Source organism: Mesocricetus auratus, unplaced genomic scaffold, assembly GCF_017639785.1.
Source record: "Mesocricetus auratus isolate SY011 unplaced genomic scaffold, BCM_Maur_2.0 Super-Scaffold_100010, whole genome shotgun sequence".
Taxonomy (NCBI): domain Eukaryota; kingdom Metazoa; phylum Chordata; class Mammalia; order Rodentia; family Cricetidae; genus Mesocricetus; species Mesocricetus auratus.
Window position 1 is genome coordinate 33147370 of NW_024429194.1, and position 23981 is coordinate 33171350.

Here is a 23981-nt window from a genome sequence, read left to right on the forward strand (position 1 = left end):
GGTGGGTTCCTGGGATCTAGACAGAGGTGGCTACGGGAAGTCAATGGGTGACCACAGTCTCCCTTCTTCTAGGAATAAAAAGGAGTGAGAGCCGAGAGAGGGATTGTAAAGTCCCAAGGTGCTCACTAATATGCCCTCTATACCCTGAGTCACTGTCATTGCCTAGACAAGGCTAAACTCCACTCAGAACTCAAACCAAACCACCAGTCTCCTCCTTCCCACCCCACCCAGAGACCACATGTAGGTCTTGCTGCTTGCTGCTTTTATTTTCTTTGTGACAGACAGACAGAGAGCTGCACAGACAGCTGGATGGCTGAGGGGATGGTCAGAACAACATAGGCAACAGGGTATTGGATGGAAAGGAAACTCCATAAAAGGCAATAAATAAATAAATACAAATAGGAAGAAGGGAAAGGCATGGAGGAGCAGTAGGGACATCCTTGGGCCAGTGCGAGGGCCCAGACCTGCATCTGCTGGCACAGGGGCCAGCTTCAGTGGCCTTAGGCCCACACTGATTTGCTTTTCTCCTCTCTCTTTCTGAAGATTCAGCTGCTGGCCTGCCCTGCCACCCCCAAGCCTGCTCCCTGCCCTCCCTTCCACCTGTCTGCTCTGGCTCCTGGTACCGTCACGGTGGTCTGTCCTCCTCTCCTATACTCATGCCCAGCTTACTGTTCCCACACACGGGATCCTTCTCCCTCTTCAGCCACTCCCTGAGATGTGCGATATACCTCTCCCACTCCATCCCAGAACCTTCCTCAAGTTCCTCCCTCCCCAGCCTCTGCCTTTCCACTCTTCACTTCCCCACGCCCTTCTTCCCTTGCCCAGTCCGACCAGTGGGTCTCCTGCTCTGTTTGTAGCCGGGGTGACGTCCGGCTGAAGCCCCAGGGGCCTTGTCCCCTTAGGTCCATGAGGTAATAGCCCAGTCAGATGTTGCTGATGCTGGTATCTGAAGCCCCGGCCTGTCCAGCTCCGCATGGGCTCTGGAATGTCCCTTGGCAGCGTGAGTGGGAACCCGAGTTGATGCCCGTGGCCGGGCTGTGGTCCATGCCACCTAGGGGCTGCCAGGGTAGGAGCGGAGCAGCACCTTGTGACGGGTAGCAGCCTCAGCCCGACGTCGCCGCTGCTCACCCAGGAATTCCTTGAGCCGGTTGGTGGTGAAGGTGAGTGTCTGGCGGCGCAGCTTCATCAGGTAGGCATCTTGCAGCCATGGGTGGACCAAGCAGTCCTGCAATGAGGGCCGGCTCCTACCAGGCCAGTGAGGGGTCATGAGCCAGGAAAGAAGCTCTTGGAGAGGGCAGACTGTGCCCTCCCTCAGGCCCTTCATTACTTCTGATTCACCAATGCGTGTGTGACACTGGGCTCAGTTTCCCAGTCTCTGGAATAGGGACGGCAATTCTGTCTTCCCCAGGGCTGTTACAGGCTTTACATGGCAGGCAGCAATGATGGCTGCTGCTGCTGCACTGTATGGAGGAGGTGGGAGTCTCTGGCTGCATGCAACCAGGGCAGTCTGCATTCAGAGGCAGGGGACACTGGAGGGTTGGCAAGCAGGGCCTACTCACCAGGGATGTACTGAGAGGACCTTTCGCAAGAAGAGGGTGGCACTCTGGGACGTGTTAGGGTACAACTGGAAGGCATCAAAGCGGCCCCCCACAATCCGAGCCTCTGTTTCCTGGGGGTCTGGCTCATAGAACGGCGAGTATCCACTAAGCCTGTTGTGGAACACAGGTGAGATGCCCCGCTTACTGCCTCTACCTTAGAGTGATGGCCAGTTGTCAGGCCTAAGAGACATTAATGTAGGGCATCAAGGAGAGGCACAATACTCAGGGACTGTGCCACCTTGTCATTGGATGTGTGGTGGGAAGAAAGGGCATGGAGGCGGAAATGGGCTGAGAGCTAGAGCCGGCAGAGGGAGAGGATCATGGGTAGAGGAGAGCAGGCAGCAAGGCCAGACCACTCACATGATGTAGGTGAGCACACCTGCTCCCCAGATGTCTGTGGCAGAGCCAATGGGATCTCCCTTCACCATCTCAGGAGCTGCAGGAGACAGAGGTCAAGCTGAACTAGGTTCCCCTTGGCAGGGGGGCAGGAAGAGGCAGGCGGGGGTGGGAGTGGTTCTAGGCCTTAAGGAGCAGGAGGCAGAACCAGCAGGACCATGGCCAGGTTACCACACCATGAGTAAAATCAGAGCAGCAGGCCTTATAGGTCAGCAGACAGGACAAAACAGGTGTGGCCACCAGGAGAGGTGGGCCACCTGAGGCGCTGGATGATGGAGGTTCCAAGGGACCCAAGATGCAACTTCACAAGCTGCCTTGGATCAGTTCTGTGTGGCCAACACCAAGTTTAGGGGCCTTCGAAATCAGCCTGGCTGGCTCAAATCCCAAGCCTGCCCCTCCTAACCGTGGGACCTTGGGCGATTTACTAAGCCAGCCTAGCTCTCCATTGTTTCATCTAGAGAGTGTGGCTTGTAGAATAACTCTAAGGAATAGAGACAATAAGCATCGGTTAGCAGGTAGCTAAATGACTGCTGGTTTTCCCTGTGCGGTATAGTCATAATTGATTCTCTCGTCTTCCCAGCTTTTGCAAATCCCATTGCAGTTATTTGTAACTGTCTAATTGGACGAATACTTAACGTCAGGGTTCCTCTCTTTCCTCATCTGTAAAACTGGAGTACTATTATGCCGAACTCTAGGGCTATTGTAAAGATCAATGGAAAAAACGCTGTGCATTATTTACGTAACAGCTGACGCACAGTGAACGGTACATATGTGGGTGACGGGGGTGAGCCTGGCACACACCTCTGGCAGTTTTCCCACCCTCTACCATGACCAGCTGCTGGTCTTCTCACCCATGAACTCCAGAGTGCCTGTGCGGTGGCCAAGGGGCTTCAGGGCCTGAGGATTGTAGGGCTGGGCACTGCCAAAGTCCACAATCTTAAGGGCATTGTCAGCGGCCAGCAGCAGATTGTCTGGCTTGATGTCCAGGTGTAGCACGTGGTGGCCGTGGAGGTAGTCCAGGCCTTGTAGCAGCTGCACCACGTAGGTAGCCACATCGTCTTCTGAATACCGGAACCTGAGGTGGGGGTGGGGGTGGGGAGCAGTGGAAATGGGATAGGTCATCTTCCAGCCAGCTTTCCAACTCTTGCTACCCACTCCGTTCCCCCAGGAACAGCCAGCTACCTGTCACTGAGCCCACAGAGGAGTTCCCGGTTGCCACAGCTCTCGGCAATAAGCACAAGGTACCGCGGGGTGATGTAGGCCTCGTGCAGGGACATGAGCCGCTCATGGTGCAGAGTCCGCAGCACCTCATACTCCTGAAGCACTCGATGCTTGCCTTCCGCTGCGTATGGCACGATCTTGGCAACAAACGTTCGGCCTGTTGCATTCTCCCGGCATGATCGCACAACGCCAAAGCGGCCCCTGCATGTCGGAGGGATACCACAGACTCAGGGTGGGCACTGTCAGTGTGAGAGCTCACTGGGAAGCAGGGACCCTGGGAACTGGATTGCGGTGGGCTTCAGAGTTCAGTGCCGGGAAGAAAGATTCCAGCACTCCCTGGCTCTCCAGCTGTGGGAGACCCCTCAGTTCTGTCACCTGTGAAAGGGGTGATGCTATCGAGGCAGAGCCCTCCCCTCACAGTTTGAAGATTAAATGACGGCACGTGGCTCAAGCGCAGGGACGTGCCTAGCGGAACCAACAGTTCTAAAAACCCACATCTCAGCATCTTCCTCCAAGTCCAGCCAGGACAGTCTGCTCTGCCTCTGAAGCTCTACGCCCCTTGTGTCCCATCCACTCTCCCACCTCCCCTTCCCACCCCTGCTTGCCTGGCCTTCTCCTCTAGGAAGGTGTAGGGCTTCTGAGGGGGGCCCTGTCGAAGAGTGGTGCTCTCAGGCGTGGGGGAGCTGACCACCTCCTTGGCTGGGCTGAGGCTCCGCACAGTCACCTTGGTGGGCTCAGGAGGGGGCTCAGGGGCTGGGGGCTCAGGGGCTGGAGGTGCAGACACGAAGGAAGTCACCATATATAAGGAAGTTGAGGAAGGTGCTGGTTTAACTCCTTGAGGGGTAGAGGTTGGGGTCAGGGCTCCAGTGTCAGGGACAAAAGACTTGGGTTCACTTGGGGTGATCTGGATACTGGGTGGGGTGGGCGCTGCTTGCTGGGCAGCCAGCAGACCCCTGTGCTTTCGTGGGGGCGTTGGGGGTGGTGGACCCATGGCCCTAAGTGAGGGCAAGGCCTGGCTAGCAGACACGGGGGAAGTTGAGGAGCTAAGAGAGGCTGCCTGGGGGCTTGGGGGAGCAAGAGCTGGGGTGGGGGCCAGTGAGGTAGGAGAGTCAGGAGGTGGGGCCCTGGCTGGCCCTGAGGTAACAGGGGCATCTTGGGGAGCAGCAGCTGGCTGAGCTGAAGAATCTAAGAGGAGACAAAGAAAACCATCACTGAGTGTTCTGGGAGCAAAGCTCTGATGCCCCAAGGAGTGGGGAGGCCCTGGGCTTGCCACCTCCACCCTACGCCTTGCACTGACCTTGAGGACCTCTGATGAGGACTTTCTCAGAAGGGTTGCTGAAGGGCCCCTGACCAGCACGGTTGGAACAGGCCACACGGAACCGCACAGTCACGCCAACAGGCAGTTGCGTGACATTGTAGTAACAATCGAGGATGCCTGAACTTACAGGGTGCCAGACAGATTCCCCTGCAGGCAGCGCAGGGAGGGTTAAGATCACAGAAGGGATGGTCCCAACTCTCCGTGCTATTTATAAAGAGCCCAGAGAAGATGCCTCTACCTAGAGAAGACACTGACCTTTCCAAGCAGCACCCCCACCCGCAACCCCTGGCCTGCCACCGGCTGCCTCCTTACTCCCCTCATCCTGCCTTGCCCTCACCATCTACCCGCCGCTCCAGAGTGTAGGTGCAAGGTGCCCGGCTGTCTCCTGGCTTCCACAGCACCAGCGCGGTATCATGGTAGGTCTGCGGCACCTCCGGAGGAGCTAGCTTTCCTGGGATGCCTGGAAGGAGGAGGAGAGGCCCCAGCAGAGGGTTCAGCAAGCTCTGCCCCCCACCTCCTCATCCCTACTGCATGGGCCCTGCCCCCCTAACTCACGGGCCACAGACACAGTACAGGAGCTGGTAATGCTGCCCAAGACGTTGGTAGCCGAGCACTCATAGAGCCCGGCATGCCGCTTGCCAGCCCGGGGTATGCTCAGCAGCTGCCGTCCGTCCTTGCAGGACACAATGACCACTGAGGGCTCTGACCTCAGGGACTGCTTATCTGGGGACAAGAAGGCACAGGGTTGGGGCAGCTGAGCAAACTCAGGTTTCTCTCACTTGCCCTTTATTTCTGCCTCCCTGTGGTCTAGCCTCTCCTACGCCCTTTAGTAGGAGCCACTTGTCACTCCCTGCCTGCCCTTCTCTGTGGAAGATGCAATCTGCTTACCTTTCATCCAGGAGATACGGGGTGCTGGGCAGGCTGCTGGCAGGCAGAGCAGAGTGGCTGCTTCCCCTTCCAGCAGCACCTGGTCCTTGAGTTTAATGTGGAAGACTGGGGGGAAATCTGAAGGAAAAGAGACAACTCAGGACCCTAGCTGATTGCTGCCGAGGGAGGGACAGATGCACGTGAGGCCTGGTGTGACAGGGCCCGCAGGGAACCAAGCGACCGGGTCTCTCCTCCCAGTCAAATGTGGGGAGCAGAACCCCACGCCACCGCATTTTCTTGTGGTAAGTATCACCTCCTCCAGACCCTCAGCGTACGTAGAACCACCTCCTTGACTGATGACTCGAGATGCTCGGTGCATCCCTCACCTTTGTAAATCGCTTAGAGCTGGCCAGCACTAAGCATTTTCTACACGCATTTGTTAAAAGAAAAGCAAACACATTTGAAAAATGGTAACAGTTAAGGTTCTGTAATTTAGACTCCCTCTTGGCCGCTGCAGGGCAAGCGAGAGGGGACAGGAGATGAAGCAGTGACCGGAGCTAACCTGGGCTGCAGGCAGAATCTGTGATCAGGACGAGCAGACTCGGCAACAGCAGGCAAAGGCTCTTGCCACCAAGCCCCATGACCTGAGCTCAGTTCAAGAGATCCATGCGATGGAAGGGAAAAAATACACACTCCTGAAAGTTGTTCTCTGTCCTCCACAGGCATGTCATGGCATGTACATGTATGTGTGTGCGCATGTGTATAGACACACACAATACATAAATGAAATCTTTAAAAAGTTTAAATGTTTGAAAAAATGCCTTTAATCCCAGCATTTGGGAGGCAGTGGCAGGAGGATCTCTGTGATTTTGAGGCCAGCCTGGTCTAAATTGTGAGTTCTAGGACAGCTAGAGCTGCATACACTTAAGAGTCTTAAGACCCAGTCTCAAAACACAGAGTTCTGAAGTCAGTGCCCCCTATGGGTAGCCTCTGGAAGGCTATCCATATCTCAGCCTCCCTGGGGTATAGGGAAGGTTCCTGATATTCCAACTTCTGCATAGCTAACTCAATCCCCTAAAAAGGGCTTCTGAGAGAGCAGAATCGAGACTACAGGACCCTAGGCAAGTCACATGCCCCTTCAGAAGCTCCATTTCTAATCTGTGAATTGAGAGACTGAGCCCAGTCAAGCTTGGGTGGGGAGGGTTTGCTGTAAGAATAAAAGGAGGCCCCTGGAGTGCTGGCACGTGTGTGTGTGTGTGAAGGAAGTGCTCCCAAATGTTAGCTCTTCTTGAGGTTGTTACTATTATCTCTTTAATACACCCATCAGAGAAGCCAGGAGCTGAACCTGGGAGAAGGAATTGTTTCGACAAAGCAGAAAACTGCCTGGACACTGACTCGTGACCTTGCCCAAGGCAAGAGGCTTGGAGTTCTGTGCCAGTTCTGCTAGGCTGGGTCCTCAGGGGCAGGATGATTTGAGACCGTGAGCCCTGAATTGTTCCTTAAGATCCAATGCGGTTTGGGTCACCTCGGGTGGGATGTATCTTCTTCAGCTGGGGAAAGAGTTAAAGACCCCTGGGAAACCAAGATCTGAGGAACCAGGAGGGATCTGGGATTCTGCAGGAGCACATGAGCAGTGTGTGTCTCTTCCCACTGTCCTCTATTGCGCCCCAGGCAGGGGTCCTAATCTCATCCTCCAGGGTACTGGGGAATAGCCTCACCAGTCGCTGCCCCCAGCCCTAGTTGGGGTACCAGGGAGGGAACAAAACAGGTCAGGGTAAGAGGTGAAAGATGACCCTGGCCCAGTCCACTGTCATTCCCTCAGGACCAGCCCCATTTGATGAAGCAGGAGATGGGGTCAGAGGGCACTGCTGAGCAGGGAACCAGCTGCACTGGCAAACGGAGGCCCCAGGTGGGAAGGGATTAGCCATCCCACACTTCTCTGATAATGCTCTCCTCCAGCCCCTCCTTTCCAGCCAGGGGTCTTCCCTCCCCACCATTCACTCCCATCAGCCCCACAGCTCTCACGAGAGCTTTGGAACAGTCCTCTCAAGCAAGCCCCGCTGAAGCAAAGGGAAGGTTAGACCCAAAACTGGGCCAGGATGGAGTTGACAGCTTCTAAAGGTCACATGCACAGCCTTGCTTGGTGGCTTCCTCCAGACCACCCCAAATGGCCTGGAAACCTGACCTCTTTTCCAGGTGGATAATGCCTCGCTCCCTGCAAACAAGGACACTTGAGCAAGAAATAGACTAGGGGATAGGGCAGGCCTCTACTCCAGAAAAAAAAAAAGCCGGAGGGCTACTTTTCTCTGAAGATGTGCCTTGTGGGTGAGGAGGAGAGGCAGCCAGGGCCTCAGAGTTGTAGAGAGCTGAGGGCACAGTCCAAGCTGGGAGACAAGGTCTGTCTTTGAGAGCACACACTCTGGGGGCTATGGGTGCACGAAAGTAGGATTTTGAGCTGCTTCAAAATTACACCAAGATTCAGAAACCTTCCAAGGTCTTCCAAGCAACACAAGGCCAGCCAAACAAAGGCACTAATAGAGTGACCTGGAGATGCTCTGGGCTGTGGCTGCTCCCTCATTAGACCCGAGACTCGGACAAGCTACTTGGCATCACTTCACTAAGCCTGCCTGTTTCTTTCACCGGTAAACTAGAATGCTGAAGATCATCCTCCTAAAGAATGCTGTGCTGTTAAACACGACAGCGTTTGTGACATGCTTAATAGGACACTTGCCTCTGCTAATTAATGGCAGCTGCTACTGTAATTATCATTGTTGTTTCCCTAACTCGAGGCCTCTTCCATGGCTGCCCAAGCTCCTCGTGATGAACCACTCTCACCCAGCCAGGAGAGCAACCCGAGGCTTCTTACCTGATTCACTGGGCACATACTGGTGACCTAAGTCCTCCTGGACACTGGCGGAGAGGTTTGGCTGCGATAAGCCCTTGTTCTTGCGCAGCCTGGAAAGGCCCCACCGATGCCGGCTTCGGCTCTCCCCTGGAGCTGTACAAACCCAGACTCTTGAGCTCTTGGGTAGCCATTGCCAGTCAGCACCCACATCCCTGTAGCTCTCGAGGTAAAAAAAAAAATCAAAGCCAAAAACCACCTTGTCCCTCCTCTTCCTGTTCCCACCTTAGCCTCTGCCTCTCCACCTTTCTCCTCCTCTCTCTGTAGCCCTGCCAGAGCCGCCCTTCGGGCCTCTGGAACCCGCTTCTCCTTTCAGAGCCGTCTCCAGAACACCATACCAACTTCTCACCCAGTCCCTCCTTACCTGAGGAACCCGATGTGCCGCTGGCCTCTGAGCCCAGAGACTCAGCGGAAGGTGTGGTGGCACCAGTCTGAGAGGCCAGTTGATTGTGGGGAACACCGAGGCGTCGCAGGCTCTCCCCCTCCGAAGTAGCCCTGCGCAGCCGTCCAAACAGCGGTGTGCTGCGACCCGAGGCGCCCCCGGAGTCCTCGCTGCTGCCGCTGCGCTGCAAACGGCTGGACAGACGCTCCAGCGTGGAGCTGAGTCTCCTGCGCACCGCCAGCACCGGGGAGCCCCGTGCTGAGCTACCACCCTCAGAGCTCTCCCCGTCTCCACTGCGGGACTCCCAGGCTGGATGTCGTTGCCCGGGCGGGGTCCTCCGCAACTTCTGCGACAGGGACAGCGAAAGGCGGCGCACGAGGCCTGGCTCTCCCGCTACCCTGAGGTCCTGCACAGAGCGTGAGCGCTCGGGCCGTCGCACCAGCTCTAGCGGAGTTCCCGCCGGGCTGGGACGGTAGATGCCATCGTCCTCCGCCCCACGGAAGGGACCGCGCTCCTCTGAGCGCGAGCGGCTCAATAGCCGCAGGCCCCGTGACAGTGGCGATTCGCGGCTGCGCTTGAACTTAGCCTCGAACACGGCCTCTGATTCTAGGTTCTCGATGCTGCCGCTGAGGCTGCTGCCTGGCCTGGGGGGCACCGTGGGGACTGGGGCTTTCTCGGGTAGCACTGGGGGAGTTCTGGCCGAAGGCACGCGCTTATCGGAGGCTCCGGAGGCCACCCTGGCATACACAGCCGCGTGGGGCTTGGGTTCTAATGGAGGCACAGTAGAGTCCTGTAGGGTCTGGGTGGGACCGGACAGCTGGAGAGACTGCATGATCTGAGCATAGGGGGTGAGAGGCTGCGCTGGCATCTGCAGAGCCAACGTTGGCTGTGCTGGTTTGGCAGCTCGGACTGGTTCTGGTTTGGGCTCTGGGACTTTCTCTGGGGCAGGCTGAGGTGAGGGGGGCTGGGGAGAGTCTCTGGGTGTAGCAGCGGGAGGTTCCGGGGACTTGGTAATACTGGGTTTGGGGACGCTGGTCCTCGCAGGGCTGGGTGGCTGGGCTTCGCTAAGGGCAGATAAAGAGGGTGACTCCTGCAGCCTGCGAGCCCCAAGCCTGGCTACCGGGATTTCGAGGGGTGCCCCCGCGCGCCGGTGCCGACCCCGGGGCTCTGCCTCACCCTGAGAGAAGCTGCTGCTCTTTTGCAGGCCCCGAGACTCGGGAGGGGGCTGGTGGTGCGGTGCAGCCTCGCTGGAGGCAGCCCGCGCCATCCTGGGATCCCGTGCACGACCCCCTAGGCTCTCCAGCAGGGGGCCCCTGAGGCCGCTGACCTTGCCATCCTCGGGACCTCCCCGCAGCAGCCGCTGACGCAGGGCCTGCAGCCTCTGGGCGTACTCGCCCTCACCCAGGCCTCCCCGAGTCAGGCGGGTGGCACCCGGGCTGGGGCTTCTACGCTGCGGCAGCTCCACAGATGCTGCCTTGTGCAGGCTCCGGCCCGGCTCCCGCGACCCGACCCGGGGCAGGGCGCTCTCAGCAGAGCTGCCCCTACGGAGCTCGGGCCGCCTGGGGCTAGGCCCATCTGGGGGCTCCTGGCCTGGAGAGGGGAGTGCCTCAGGGCTGGGGGCCTCCTGGTCCTTAGAGGGAGCCCTTCCCTGTTCTTGCCAGTCCATGGGGGTGGCAGCCCCAGTGTCCGGGGTCCCCAGAGCCTCATCTTCAGTGGGGATGTCAGTGAGGGATACCCGAGAACCTGAGAACTCGGGCTGCAGGGGGCGGGGCACCGAGGGAAGCTCTTCCAGCTCTTCCTCTTCTGAGTCTGATGAAGACGAGAGTCCCCCGCTCGGGGGTGGTCTTCTAGGCATGGCCACCCACACCCGCTCCGGGGGAGCCCGCAGCAGCTCTGGAATGGGGCGCAGCACCAGGTGGCACTTGTAGCTGATTTGGGAGCGCTGCAAACAAGGTACTACAGTCAGACCAGAAAGGCCCGGAGGCCTAACCAGGCCTTTTTCAACTCCAGGGGAAAGAAACAGAGGGATGGGAAGGCAGCTCAGGCAGGGTTGGGGGGTGAGGTCATCATGGGGACGGGGGAGGGGGACGGGGGACGACGACGACTGTGTGGGAGGCACCCTGAGGGGAGTGGGGGGACTGTGTGGGAGTAAACTAGTATGGAAAGGACAGACACACTCACCTGCCACCTCCTCCGTGACAGAAAGAGCTTCAGATGATCTGTGCTCACCTCTGCACCTTTTGCTTGTGTCTGAAAATCCAGAAAAGAGGACCTGAGGGACAGCACTCTGTCAACCCAGACCTTTCTAAGAGACGAAGTCCACTGTGGGGCTTGGAGCAAGAAATATGGGTTCCGAGGCTGGAGAGACGGCTCAGAGGCTAAGAGCACTGACCGCTCTTCCAGGGATCCTGAGTTCAATTCCCAGCAACCACATGGTGGCTCACAACCATCCACAATTCAATCTGGTGCCCTCTTCTGGCATGTAGGCAGAACACTGTATATATAATAAATAAATAAATCTTTAAAAAAGAAAGAAAGATGGGTTCCTGGGGGTCTGTCCCTGTGACTTTGTCAGGGCAGAGACACACCTGAGGCAAATTCTTGGACTGTAAGGGGAGAAGCAGGTAATAAGCAGTACCTGAGAGAGGGTGGCTTTCCCTGGCATACTGGGTACCCTGTGGTCCCCAGCTCCCTTTCTGTCTCTGTGTGTAACAAGCACCCCAGACATCTGAGGTCCTGGTGGTCCAGACTACAAGGCTGCCAGCAGCACCCCACCCCCTCACTCTAGTGGGCCCACTACTGCTTGTTTCTGGTCCGAGGAAGGAAGCTCGCACCACACAGGTTGCTAGCAGAGTGGCTTCTCTTCAGCTGGCCCAGCACTGTGCTCAGTGGTAAGTCTTGTGTTGTAGGATGATGGACACCAAGCTCAGAGCCGTGAATGTGCTGGGCAGGCTGTCTGCCACTGAGCTATATGGCCTCACCCAATGGCAAGTTTATTAAGATGCCTTTTTTGGACTCATTTGCTGACGGCCTCCTCACCAGTGCCTAGCCCAGGACGCTGGGACTTGAAAATGATGAGAACCCTGATCACGTGAAGTTCATAATAAGTGAGTGAGTCAAGCCACCCAGTCACTAGTACAACCCAGAACAACCCAGGACAGAGGTGGGATCACAAAAGGAGAGAATTAGACCAAGGTTGGTCTTGAGCACCAGTGAAAAAGAACCTTGAAGAGGATTCCCCAGGAGAGGAAGAGGAGTTCAGGCCTACACTGAAGAGTCTAGCTACTTCAACTTGATCGCTGGCTTGGGCCTCACTTATTCCAGGAGAGGAAGAGGAGTTCAGGCCTACACTGAAGAGTCTAGCTACTTCAACTTGATCGCTGGCTTGGGCCTCACTTATTACAAAATGGGAGCAATATTAGAACCTTTTACAGATCCATTGTGAGGCTAATGGGTATAAAATGTATATAAACGCATGTCATAGTTATCACACATAACTCAGTAAATGGAGACATTGATAACATTCTCTCTTCCCCCATTGCTCTACCATGTTTGGTAGGACTAGACTCACTTTGAACCAAGGATGCTCCAGTGTCTCTTCTGCAGTAGGTCTCCTGTAAAGGAACGAGAAGTAATGATTTATCATTCTTTTGTTCATGAATGGTTGAGAAAATGGAACCTCTTAAGAATTAGGGATTTGGGGCTAGAGAGATGGCTCAGCGGTTAGAGGCAGATTACAGTTTCTGTGACTCCATGTGCAGGGGGTCTGATGCCTTTGGTCCCCACAGATACCATCACTCATATGCACATAGCACACTATTAAAAATAATGCAAACTAGCCAGGCAGTAGTGATGCATGCCTTTAATCCCAGTACTCTGGAGGCAGAGGCAGGTGAATCTCTGTGAGTTTGAGGCCATCCTGGTCTACAAAGTGAGTTTCAGGATAGTCAGAGCTACACAGAGAAACTCTGTCTTGAAAAAATAAAAAAAAAAAAAATTAAAAGCAAATCTTAAAAAACTAAAAGAAAAGAAGTCAAAGAGCTAGGAGTTTCGTATCTAAGGGCAGAGGCTTGGTGGTCTGAGGGCAGGCCTCTTCAGTCAAGGGTCTTCTACTCACAGCCGATCCTGCACCAGCACTTTGATGAGGAAGCCCCGGGCCTCCCTGCTCAGGCTCAGGAATGTGGTCTCCTCAAAGGCCACGTTGTAGTTTCGGATATTCATCAGCGTTGTCCGATCATTCTCCCCCACAAATGGGGAGATGCCCGTCAAACTGCAAGGTTAGAGTGGACTATGGTAAGGGACAGGCAGGACCTCGAGGCTGAAGCTAAGGTGAGGTGCAGTGCCTGTGGTGGGGGACCAGGAGCAAGGGAGGGCCAAAGGACATGGGGACATTAGAGGCTGGGCAAATCTGGACAGGAAGCCAACGTCTTCATTCTCTTGTCCTGCTCCCACTTGAGGACATCTGATGGTTATCGAGGCAGTCGTGCCTTGGGAACCGGTTGCCTGTGCTTTGGACAACATATTCTGTCCCACCTCCAGCGTGGCTTTCCCATGAGGACACTATCCTCCTTCTAGTCCATGCCCTGGACCTCCTCAGACTAGGAAGCCCCCTGAGCCTACACGCTGGAGGATCCAGTGTGCCCACCTCTTCTGGAACTGGGAAATGCCAACCAGGGTAACCAGCGTCATGCACGTGAAGCCCCTTAAGTGAGGAAGGAGCAGTATGTGTGGAAGAGAAGGCGGTGGGTGGGCCGTGGGGCCTGCAAGTGTTAGGAGCGAGCCAATCAGCAGACCAGTAGGCGCCTGCAGAGGGGTCCTTACCAGAGGAAGGCAACGACACCCACGGGCCTGTGGGAAATCAGAAGTACGGGTGAGAGGGCAGCTCACTCCAGCCAGAAACGAGAAGATCTCTCCACCACCATTCTGAAAAGGATGGGTCCTCCCGGGGAGCACTGCATAGGAGTACCTACTTCAGGTAGGAACTCAACCCAAAGTCAGGGGTCATGGCAAGGCTGGCTGAGGAATCCCAGAAGTCTGAGGACCAATAAGCTTACACCCATCTTACTTGGGGAGGTCCAGTCCCAGGGAAGCTGGAAGCTGCGGACTACAGAGCTGAGGCCCAGAGGGACTGGGTTAGCCCTGAATGATGATGGGCAGGAAAGGCAACCTTAGGAGCAATGCTACCCGCTATCAGAAGAGGAACCCCAGTTTCCTGAAGTTCTTCCCAGTCAGGGAGCAAGTCCCTCGCATAGGCAGCATGCCGGCATTACCAGATGTCAGTGACTCCGGACACAGGGCTCTGGTTCACAATCTCAGGTGCTACAAACTCTGGAGTGCCATACTGACAGTACTGGGGCTCCCCCGGAGTGAGTTCCTGGGCATTCCCGAAGTCACAGATGCGCACCTGCTCCTCACCCCCTGCGCCATCCCAGACTAGCAGGTTCTCCGGCTATAACCAAAGCACGGAAGCTGAGTAAGGAGAAACACCTCACACGACAGCCCCACCCCTGGCTGCTCTCCACATCTCTCCTTACCTTGACGTCGAGGTGCAGCACATGACTCTGATGCAGGTAGCATATTCCTTCCAGCACTTGCCGCATATAGGCCCGGGTCTGTGGAAACAGGGGGGCCAGAGTCCGTGGAGGTGGGAGAGCATTCTGTTGGATCATCACCAGGGGTGTGGCAAGAGGTCAGGCCACGCCTCTGCAGTGGCCTTCAGATGGGTCATGTAGCCCACCACACAGGATGAGGGATGCTAAGACTCAGGGTCACCATACACCACTGCACAAGTTGTGCACAGTGTGCATAGAGAGGATAGTGATTTACATTATACTAAGTAGCGCTGTGCTGTGAACAGCTTGTACAGCCATATAGCAAGATAAAAGTCTAGGTAGTTTCTGTAGGCCGTACATGTGAGCAAAATGGGGACGCAGCGGAGTTAGGGTCTGGCTTGTGTCTGCTGTTGTTTACGAAAGACAGAGCAAGTCTTGTCTTGTGGAGTGGGGAGTTCTGCTGTGCTCTCCACCCCTCACCCCTCGGCTTCCTTGTGGGCACAAAGGGCATGCATAGGACCCAGCCATTGTTCTTAGAGTTCACATGGGTGAAAGCTGGGCAACCCGGCCCCTACCACCCACTGCCCTCACCTCAGACTCACACACGGTGGGCTTCCTGGCCATACGCTCTAGAAGCTCTTCTGTACAACTGTGTCATAGGTCAAGGAGAAGCATCAAACACTAACTATTAACTACCTGGCTCAGCCCCAGAACTGAGTCCAGGGCCCTCTGTCCCCACAAAGCATATACGACATGGTAAGAAAGGTCCAGACACTATGTCCCCCTTTCCTGGCATCAGGTTACACACATGGGGAGACCTGCTTGAACTTTGAACTTTCAGGCAACTACCTTACCCATTCTGAGCATGGGTTTCCTCACGGAATGAAATGAAGGTGACAGTTCCTCTCCTGGCTTATGCAGCATTTTATAGAGTTCAAATTACAGCAGAATCTTATTGACTATAGATGGAACTCCTCGACTATATTTGAGAGTAACCCAGAGGTCCCTGTAATGAGATTATTTGTCATTTTGCTGAGGTCTGGACTCGAACAATGCAGACTAAGAGACTGGTGTTCTCCCTGCTCCAGGAGGGTCACAGTCTCCCTGCTCCAGGAGGGTCAAGCCAACCTCCAGCATTGCCAGTGCAATGTGCCTTTGTTTAGTGCACTGAGAGAAAGGTGTGGCTTTGTGAAAAGAGCCCTCCTGTGTAAAACAAGGTATCAGTTTTCACCGGAAGCAGGGTCCTGTCAAATGTGCAGATGCAGGGCATTGCATCCTGTCATGAAAACATAGGTGTTTGCTAGCTGCAAGACCTTAGAGTAATACACTATTTAACCTCTTTATGAAATTCTACTGGATAGATAAACATGAGGACTGAGTATGTACTAAGCGTAAAACCCATGCAGCACTGCCAGGCGCACACTAAATGGTATGCAAACTGAAGGCTTTCTTTCTTTCTTTCTTTCTTTCTTTCTTTCTTTCTTTCTTTCTTTCTTTCTTTCTTTCTTCTTTTCTTTTAGACAAGGTTTCTTTACGAAGCTCTGCCTGTCCTGGAATTCTCTTTGTAGACTAGGCCGGCCTTGAACTCAGAGAGATCCACTTGTCTCTGTCTCCTCACAGGGTACACCACCATGCCTAGCATGAACTTAAGTTTTTTTTGTTGTTGTTGTTGTTATTTGTTTGTTTAAACAAAAGATCTAGAAATGGTCTTCGCAGATATCTCCAGACTCATCATTCATCCCAACTGTCAACGGGCCAACATTTTTTTAAGGGTCTGGTGGCCTGGACTGGGCTATGTAGACAAGAATGACCATAAACTTCTGATCACAGGTATGTGCCTCCACACTCCTTTTATGCAATCCTGTAAACTGAACCCGGGACTCTGAGCATGCTAAGTGAGCTAGATCCCACCCCAGTGACAACCCTAGCTCAAAAGACCACTTCGCAAAGGGCAAAACCTGTTCCCAATTTGCCTTTACAAAGGACAGTCTTTCACCCCCATCTTGTCCCAGGATACAGCTCAGTGACAATGACAAGTCCCCGGCGCCTCTCGAAGGCTTCGTGGAAGTAGAGCACACAGTCATGCTGGAGCCTGGCCAGCAACCGGGCTTCACGTCTTGCTGATACCTTGGGCTTGGCCTGGCTAGGGATGAACTTGGCTGCAAACTCCAGGCCAGAGCTCCGTTCCACCACACGCCGCAGGTAGGAGAAGGCACCCCTGGAGGACACAGGGAGGGTGACAGAACCCTGCCTTCACTATAGTGCTGAGCCTTCATCCTTCCTGGCCCCAAGACCCAGCAGCCTCTCTCAGTCCCACACCTGCCAATCTCTTGGTGGATGTCATAGTAGTCGCTAAGTCTTCTTCCACGGTGCTCCTCATCCTCTCCGACCCCCTCGACCTCCATAGCTGTCTGAGCTGGGGAGACAGATGTTCCCATGTTGGGAGTGGAGCAATTAGAGATGAGGACAGAGACGGGGAATGTGGGATAGATTCAAAGGACAAAGGACAGAATGCTGGTAGTCAGTCAGGCGCTGGGACTAGAGCATGAAGGGCAGGGTACTGCCTGCTCTTCTCCCCCAAACACTAACCCACCTGAACGCACAGACAACTCGGCCTTGCAGGAGACTTCGCCACCCAGATTCCGAGCTGTGCAGGTATAAACACCTCCATCCTCGGTTCCTGCACTGAGCACCACCAGGGAGCACTCGTTCTCCTCATACACGAAGCTCACGTGATTGCTCTCAGCCAGCAGCACCTCGTCCTGTAGAGGTGGGTGTCACCAGCAGCCTGGGTCTGGCCTTACCCCCATCCATACCAGACAGCCTTTCATTTGGACCTGGAGGCTAGGGGCCTGCCTGTCAAGCCCCCCACTCTGTCTCCACTTGGTTCCTCTTAACCTGGGACCAGACCCAGCCTCTTCCTTATCTGTGGGTTAATAACCCCTGATCTGTGCCAGGCAGTGGTGGACACACCTTTAATCCCAGCACTGGGGAGGCAGAGGCAGGCAGATCTCTATGTCCCAGGACAGCCTGGTCTACAAGAGCTAGTTCCAGGACAGCCAGGGCTACACAGAGAAACCCTGTCTCAGAAAAATCAAAACCAACCAACCAAACAAACGAAAGTGCCTAACCCCTCAGTTAGTCCCCTGAGTCTCACCTCCTCCTCCTCCTTCTCCTCCTCCTCCTCCTCCTCCTCCTCCTCCTCCTCCTCCTCCTCCTCCTCCTCACCATGCCTCTGCCCAGACACTGCACAGACCCCAGGCTCCCTGGCAGCTGCTGCAGCCCACATTACCCTCTGACCTTGTACCACATGATGTCTGGGAGTGGTCTCCCCTCAGCTACCACAGCAAAGCGGGCGGTTTCTCCAGGTCCCACCTCCACATCTTCCATGATGGACTCAAACCGAGGGGCCTCTGCAACAAACAGACACACAAGAGAATAGGGTGCCATAACCACAGGTCCCTGCCTCTTCAGGCCCTGTCCCTATCAGCAACTGGATGGTGAGAATACCAGGCCCTGGCCCCCCAGATGCCCATCCCTCACCCCCTCACCCCTGCCTGAGGGCACCAGAGCTCCTGACATGGCTCTCCTTATAAATCCCAAGGAAGGTGCTTTCCAGGTCTCAGAAGCACTGTCTCTGGTACGGGTTGCTTTGTGGGACCTTTAGGATTCATCTGATGGCTTTGGGGGACATTTTCACACACAAAAGAAATCTGGATTTTCCATTTCTCTCATCTGGCTATCCAGCCCTTCCTTCCCAGCAGAAACCATGAAGCTGGTGCGGTGTGGCTCAGTGCTGCCCCCTGTGGGTAACTGCTCTTCTCACCATCCCACCTGGTGGCCTCTAACTGCCTCTTCTTGGCCTCTGCAGGAGACTGGGGCTGTGACCTAGAGTTAAGCCCCTCAAGGACACTGCCTTTATTGTGAGACTGCTCTCTCTGAGTCTTATTTAAACGTCTAGGGAGCCTTCTACCTTCTAGGAGATGGTAAGGTGAACAAAAATGCCCTGCTCAAATATTAACCCAACAGTCTAGGGAGTGGACTCTTGGCTCATTTCTCCCACAAACCACAGGGCCACATTATTCCCTGCGAAGCAGCCTCGAATTAAACGCACTTTGCAATGTGCCTTGTAAAGACTGAGCTCCAGGCCCTGTGTTCTGAGTCCATCTTCGGAACCCCAGCTTTAAGAGGAGTGAGAGTCAAAAACAAACAAACAAAAAGCTGGGGTTGGTGGCGCACGCCTTTCACCTCAGCACTCGGGAGGCTGAGGCTGGCGGATCTCTGTGAGTTCAAGGCCAGCATGGTCTGCAGAGTGAGTGCCAGGACAACCTCCAAAGCAATACAGAGAAACCCTGCCCCCCAAAAAAGAGGAGTGAGAGTAATTAAGCCCCAAGGAGAAACGTAGAGTAGCTGGGTATAGACTGCCACCACCTCAGAGATCTGCCTAGCTTCAGCAGGAGAGGCCACTGTATCTGGGCAAGAAGCTGTCACTCGGCAGACAGGAAGAAAAGAGGTGTGCCTTTCTCCCTACCCTGGCTGACTGGTGGGGAAGCAGGGCCAAGCAGAATGCAGTATCTGCTATAAGCCCCAGGTCCCTTGTGGCTCTGCCTGGTTAAGACAGTCTCTCTCAGTCTCCATCCATGGCAGGCTAGGATGCAGGGCCCCTAGGCCTCTTCAAGCCCCAAATCTGGCTATACCTGGGAAGGATGACAAGTCTAGCAGATGCTATATATGGTCTGGGGGCAGCGAGGTGACTGGATTGAAGAGCAGGGTTGGGAGCTGGGCAGGAGCAAAACTCCAGAAATGGGAACCCCATCAACACAGGGTCAGGACGGCCCGGGTCCTCCTCACAGCCCTATACCACTTCACGGCTGCCTTCCCTCTAGGAGCTTGGTCCCTGTCTTCTGAGGGAGGAGGCACTCTGTCAAGGTCAAAACTCTGGAGGTATTTAGTGAACATCAATGACTTGTTTTTGTTTCTTGAGACAGAATTTCTCTTCGTAACAGCGGTCCTAGAACTCACTTTGTAGATCAGCCTGGCCTGGAACTCACAGAGATTTGTCTGCCTCTGAGTGCTGGGATTAAAGGTGTGTGCTATCACCACCTGGCCTTTCTTTCCTTTTTTTTCCTGACAGAAAATGTCTCCTTACTCATAGACTGTCTGTGCTAACTAAAATGTCACTTTCTGTGCTTTTGGCTGGGATCGTAGCCATTCAGCAGGTAAAAATATCTAGTCCAGGTGGATCTGAAGTTTCTATTGGCAGTTACAGATCCTGGAATTAATTAACAAAGCAAAACACAAAAGGCAATGGCTACTTAATGCACCCTACAGCTCCAGGAGATCTGACTTGAAAGGAGAAATTACAGAAAGAGACTTCGGTTCTAGGCCTCCACATAGTTATAGGTGACAGTGACACTGTCAGCCTGTCAGTGCCAAAGTGCAGCCAGGATTAAAGGCATGCATGCCACCACCTCCAGCCAGGTGATAAACTGTGCTTGAGGACTTTTGCTTTTTAATCAACTCCTCCTTCCATACTGTTTCAGCTAGACACTGTTTCCTTACTATTTTTAGCACCCAAGCAATGGTACTCACGGCTTTGCAGTCTGACGGACATAGGGACTTGAGCCCAGCTCCTGAACATATTGGACTCTGTGACCTTGGGCCATGTTACTTAACACTGTGACCTTGCTTCCTCATCTGCAAAATGGGGTTGACAACTAACCCCACCTCACAAGGTTGCTGCATTAAATAAGGTAGGTGAAGTTCTTCATACTGATCCTGGCACACAAGGGATGCTAAATGCTATATAAAACACTATCCATAACGTTGTGCATATGTGTGTGAGTGTGTGTTGGTGTTTACAGTCTTGTGCTAGGCAAGTACTCTACAGAGAACTACAGTCCAGGTTGTTTCTGTTTTTTTGTTTTTTTTTTTGGGCGGGGTTCTCAAGACAAGGTTTCTCTGTGGCTTTGAAAGCTGTCCTGGAACTAGCTCTTGTAGATCAGGCTGGTCTCGAACTCACAGAGATTCACCTGCCTCTGCCTCCTGAGTGCTGGGATTAAAGGCGTGCACCACCACCTCCAGCTTTGTTTTTGTTTTAAGATTAGGCCTCCTTCACTTGTAGCCCAGGTGGCCTCAAACTCATAAACTCCCTGCCTTAGTTTCCTGAGTGCAGTTATTATAGAACATGTCACCATGCATGTTCAATAAATATTAGTATTATGCCTCCTATTATTACTAGTACTGCTATTATTACTAGAGGGACAGGAGTGAGAGGGAGGACATGGAATTGAATCTCCAGCAATGGCAGCATGCCATAGAGGGAGGAGTATTAGGAAGCGGTCACCCACCTGCCAACTCCAGGGTGACCGAGCAGGCCTTTGTGCCATGGCGGTTTCGGGCAGTGCAGGTGAGGGGCCCCAGGTCTCGGCGGCTCACCCGGCAGATCCGAAGACAATACTGGTCATCATCTGGCTGCCTCAGCTCATACACACCTGTGCGAGCCTCTAGGAGGGCCCCTCGGCAGCTAAGGAAGATACGACGGGTGACCTGGCCAGCTGGGGCTGGGGCTGGACTATCATAGGTAGCGGGCTGGTGAGTAAGGACTCCTACCTCCTCCAGACAACCTGGGCCTCCACATGGTTAAAGGTGACAGTGATGCAAGCAGGTTGACCCTCTACTACATACACGATGTCTGGCTTATCCAGCACGGCTGGGGCCTCTTCCAGGGGTGGGCCTGGGGAGAGGAGAACACAGGTTCTGTGCTGGGTTGACAATGGGGCTACGGCGCCCACTGCACCTTCAAACGCACCCCACTAAAGATCCAGTCTTACAGATGGAGAAGTTGAGGCTCAGGGTGATGGAACAGAGTCAGGAAGCAGCTAAGGAAGGGCTGATGACACCGAAGCTTTGGCTTTGTACCCAAACCACTCCTTCCACTGACGGGATGGGGTCCCGCCAAGCAACGCCATCCACACTATAGTTACCAAGTCTGGAGCGGCCTTTAAGCCTCCATCACCAACCCTTCCCTCACCCACACAGCATCAGGCTCACCGTGCTCTACCAGCTGCACAGGCTCCGACGGTGCTGAGGGCTTGCTGCTGCTCTTGCCGCTGGTGCTGAGGACCCGGAAGATGTGCTGGAGTCCCTTCTTCAACCCTGTGGCTGCCCACTCAAGCTCCCGCAGGCCAGTGACCAGGGCTGTCCACTGGTCCGAGCCCAGCACCTGGTGCTGCACAGTGTATGTCAGGGAATCTGGGTCTAGACAAGAAACAACAGAAATATTCCTGGTCCCACGTCTAGCGTACCACCCACTCCCCCATATGCTCAAAAGCCGGGACCTTCGAGTGCCCCGCCTGAGCCTTCTCTGCTCATGCCTCGTTCCGACCCTCTGACCCGTGTGGCCCTGACCCACCAATTGCCATGTCCAGACTCCTGGGTGGGTTCCACGTGAGCGTGACCATCCTTCCTGTCACAGCCACGACTTGCGGAGCACCATCTGGAGGGCCCGGAACCACATCTGAAAGCCACAGGTGGGAGGTGTCGGGGTGCTTCGGGGCCTAAGAGCTCTACAGGATCGCCAACCCTTAGGCAGGAAGCTGGGGCTGCGGCTCAGCCACAGGCACAGGGGCAATGCCAGCTGCTCCCTCGGCAGTGGAGAGGGAGCTGGTATAGAGTCCCCCCACCTCCAGCCTCGCCCTTGGGTGCCGCCAGAGGTCAGAGTGGACAAAACTGCTGGAGAGGACGTTTGCCTCACCTGTGACATAGAGGTGAGCATAGCAGGCGGCTTTGCCCAGCTTGTTGGCGATGACACTCTTATAGACACCAGCGTGCTGAGGCCCCACAGCTGGGAACACCAGGCGATGTATATCCCTGTCTGTCGGGGAGGGACAGTGATACATGGCTGACCAGGAGAATGCTTTGTGGGTTTGGCTCATGCAGGCTCAAGCCTGGCCACGCATACACTACCCACTGCAGGGACAGGGCAGCCGCCAAGAGACATGCGCTTCCTGTAGTCAAAGTTGGGCCTTGTTGTGTCTCTTTAGTATTTCAAGCCTAGTCAATTGGCATTGTCTCACACAGGGTTTGTCTTTGTTTGCGTGTCCCTAACCCTATGACAGCCCCCTCATTCCTGTACCTCCAAGGGGTTACAAATGCCAAGTCAAAGCTGTGACAAAGTTTTGTTAGTGGGTCCCTCTCTTCTCACCCCAGTGGCCACTGCCTGTGCCTCGTCTCCAGCAGAGCCTGAGGAAAGTCTACTGGAGAGCAACCAAATCCAGAGACCCCGATGCCCTTCCCACCATCTGGCTATTGCTTCCCAACTCTCACAGAGGATTGGGGCCCTGAACAGGCCATATGAATTCCACCCGACTCTTAGCTCACCAAATTCCTCCCTTCCAGAATGTTCTCAACTCTTACCTAAAGCCCTCTTCTCCTTTAAGACATAGCCCAGGCACTTGCCCATGAAGCCTAGCCTGCCAGGGTCCCACCCCTCCTCCCAGTACCCCGACGATGCCCTCCCTTGGTCTCCAGCCCTCTTGAAGCTCCTTGTTGGGTACCAGGTCCCAAAGATTTTGGAGATTTTTGCTTTTCACATCTGTGAGTGACAACTCCTGTCCAGCTCTGCTTGCTCCACCCAGAACTCAACACTTTGCATACAGTAAGTGCCAAATATGTGTCATTATATATAAATTATAATAACTGTTGCCCATTCTGTCTTCATCCTATGCCAGGTACTTGACATGCTTTCCTCAACCCTAGCCCTTTCAACAACTCTACAAGAGTATTCCCATTTACCAGTGAGGTCAGAGACATTAACTGGCTTGTCCACGGTTACACAGCTAACAAATGAGGAAGCAACAGTTTGAACTCAAGTTCCATTTCATTCCGAAGCTCTTTTCTTGCACTCTGTTCCATCAATGATAAGGGGGCTGTCTCTGGCAGGACATGAGGAAGGGCAGCCTGCACCGTTCTCTTTCACACCAGGGATGTCCCCAAACACTCCTGTCTTCCTTTAGTACTTATCTCACTTGGAATGGCCATCCATTCATTTATCTCTGCCTACACTATTTATAAGGGAAGAGACGCTAAAGGCTGCCAGTGGCCCCAGATACAGACACAACGAGACGGCAGCTAAAATCCTGAGACAGACACCTACCAGGGCCTCAAAGTAAATGGGGACACGGGAACATCTGTGACTGAGCAATGACAGCTTCTAATGGGAGCAAGGGTCAGGGCCGCCGTAGAGGCACAAGAGTCGAGATGAGGGTGGAGTTGGGAGAACGGGCCGTGAGCGATCGAAAACAGCCTTCGGTTCTCTCCCCTTTCTTCTCTCCTCCCTCCCATGCTTACATTGCATGTAGTCCGGATTAGTCTAGAAATCACTATGCAGCTGAGAATGACCTTGAACTTCTATCCCTGCCTCCCAAATTCTGGCAATCCAGGTTCATGCCTCCACGCCCAGTTTAGGCAGTAGCAGAGGTCACACCAGGGATTCAAGGATGCTGGCAAGCACTTTACCAACTGAGCTATATCCCCAGTCAAGAGCATGCTTTTAAAGAGATGGGCTTGGGTCAAGAGGTCCTTGCTTCCCTTTGAGGAACTGTCTATATCTCTCTAAGCCTCAGTTTCCCCATCTGCAAACAGGTATAATAGTACCTGCTTCACAGGCCCGTGACAAAGTGAGATTGTGTCAGACCTTGGGATACATCACATAGAAAGTACCCATTAAGGGGCTATTAGATGC

General features: G+C 54.4%; 1 protein-coding gene across 7 annotated transcripts in view; it reads right to left on the minus strand.

The window, feature by feature from the left end:
• Window positions 1-247: 247 nt before the first annotated feature.
• The window catches only part of Speg (striated muscle enriched protein kinase), a 49765-nt gene continuing 26031 nt past the window's right edge, over window positions 248-23981 (minus strand). For 6 of the 7 annotated variants that reach the window (XM_013113739.3, XM_013113742.3, XM_040753258.1 and 3 more), the window contains 28 exons: window positions 21993-22112; window positions 21651-21755; window positions 21290-21496; window positions 20849-20972; window positions 20587-20762; window positions 17537-17649; window positions 16830-16998; window positions 16556-16652; window positions 16254-16454; window positions 14828-14885; window positions 14219-14296; window positions 13955-14133; window positions 13506-13532; window positions 12802-12954; window positions 12256-12298; window positions 10866-10934; window positions 8667-10626; window positions 8267-8398; window positions 5422-5538; window positions 5089-5256; window positions 4871-4993; window positions 4513-4680; window positions 3821-4400; window positions 3177-3416; window positions 2846-3069; window positions 1959-2034; window positions 1560-1709; window positions 248-1244 (listed from right to left, as the gene is read on the minus strand). In XM_013113739.3, coding sequence (XP_012969193.1) covers window positions 1052-1244; window positions 1560-1709; window positions 1959-2034; window positions 2846-3069; window positions 3177-3416; window positions 3821-4400; window positions 4513-4680; window positions 4871-4993; window positions 5089-5256; window positions 5422-5538; window positions 8267-8398; window positions 8667-10626; window positions 10866-10934; window positions 12256-12298; window positions 12802-12954; window positions 13506-13532; window positions 13955-14133; window positions 14219-14296; window positions 14828-14885; window positions 16254-16454; window positions 16556-16652; window positions 16830-16998; window positions 17537-17649; window positions 20587-20762; window positions 20849-20972; window positions 21290-21496; window positions 21651-21755; window positions 21993-22112 — 6050 coding nt within the window. In that variant the 3' untranslated portion in view covers window positions 248-1051. Of the gene's footprint in view, window positions 1245-1559; window positions 1710-1958; window positions 2035-2845; window positions 3070-3176; window positions 3417-3820; window positions 4401-4512; window positions 4681-4870; window positions 4994-5088; window positions 5257-5421; window positions 5539-8266; window positions 8399-8666; window positions 10627-10865; window positions 10935-12255; window positions 12299-12801; window positions 12955-13505; window positions 13533-13954; window positions 14134-14218; window positions 14297-14827; window positions 14886-16253; window positions 16455-16555; window positions 16653-16829; window positions 16999-17536; window positions 17650-20586; window positions 20763-20848; window positions 20973-21289; window positions 21497-21650; window positions 21756-21992; window positions 22113-23981 lie in introns of those variants that run through there. The other variant, XM_040753260.1, reaches the window with a different exon arrangement.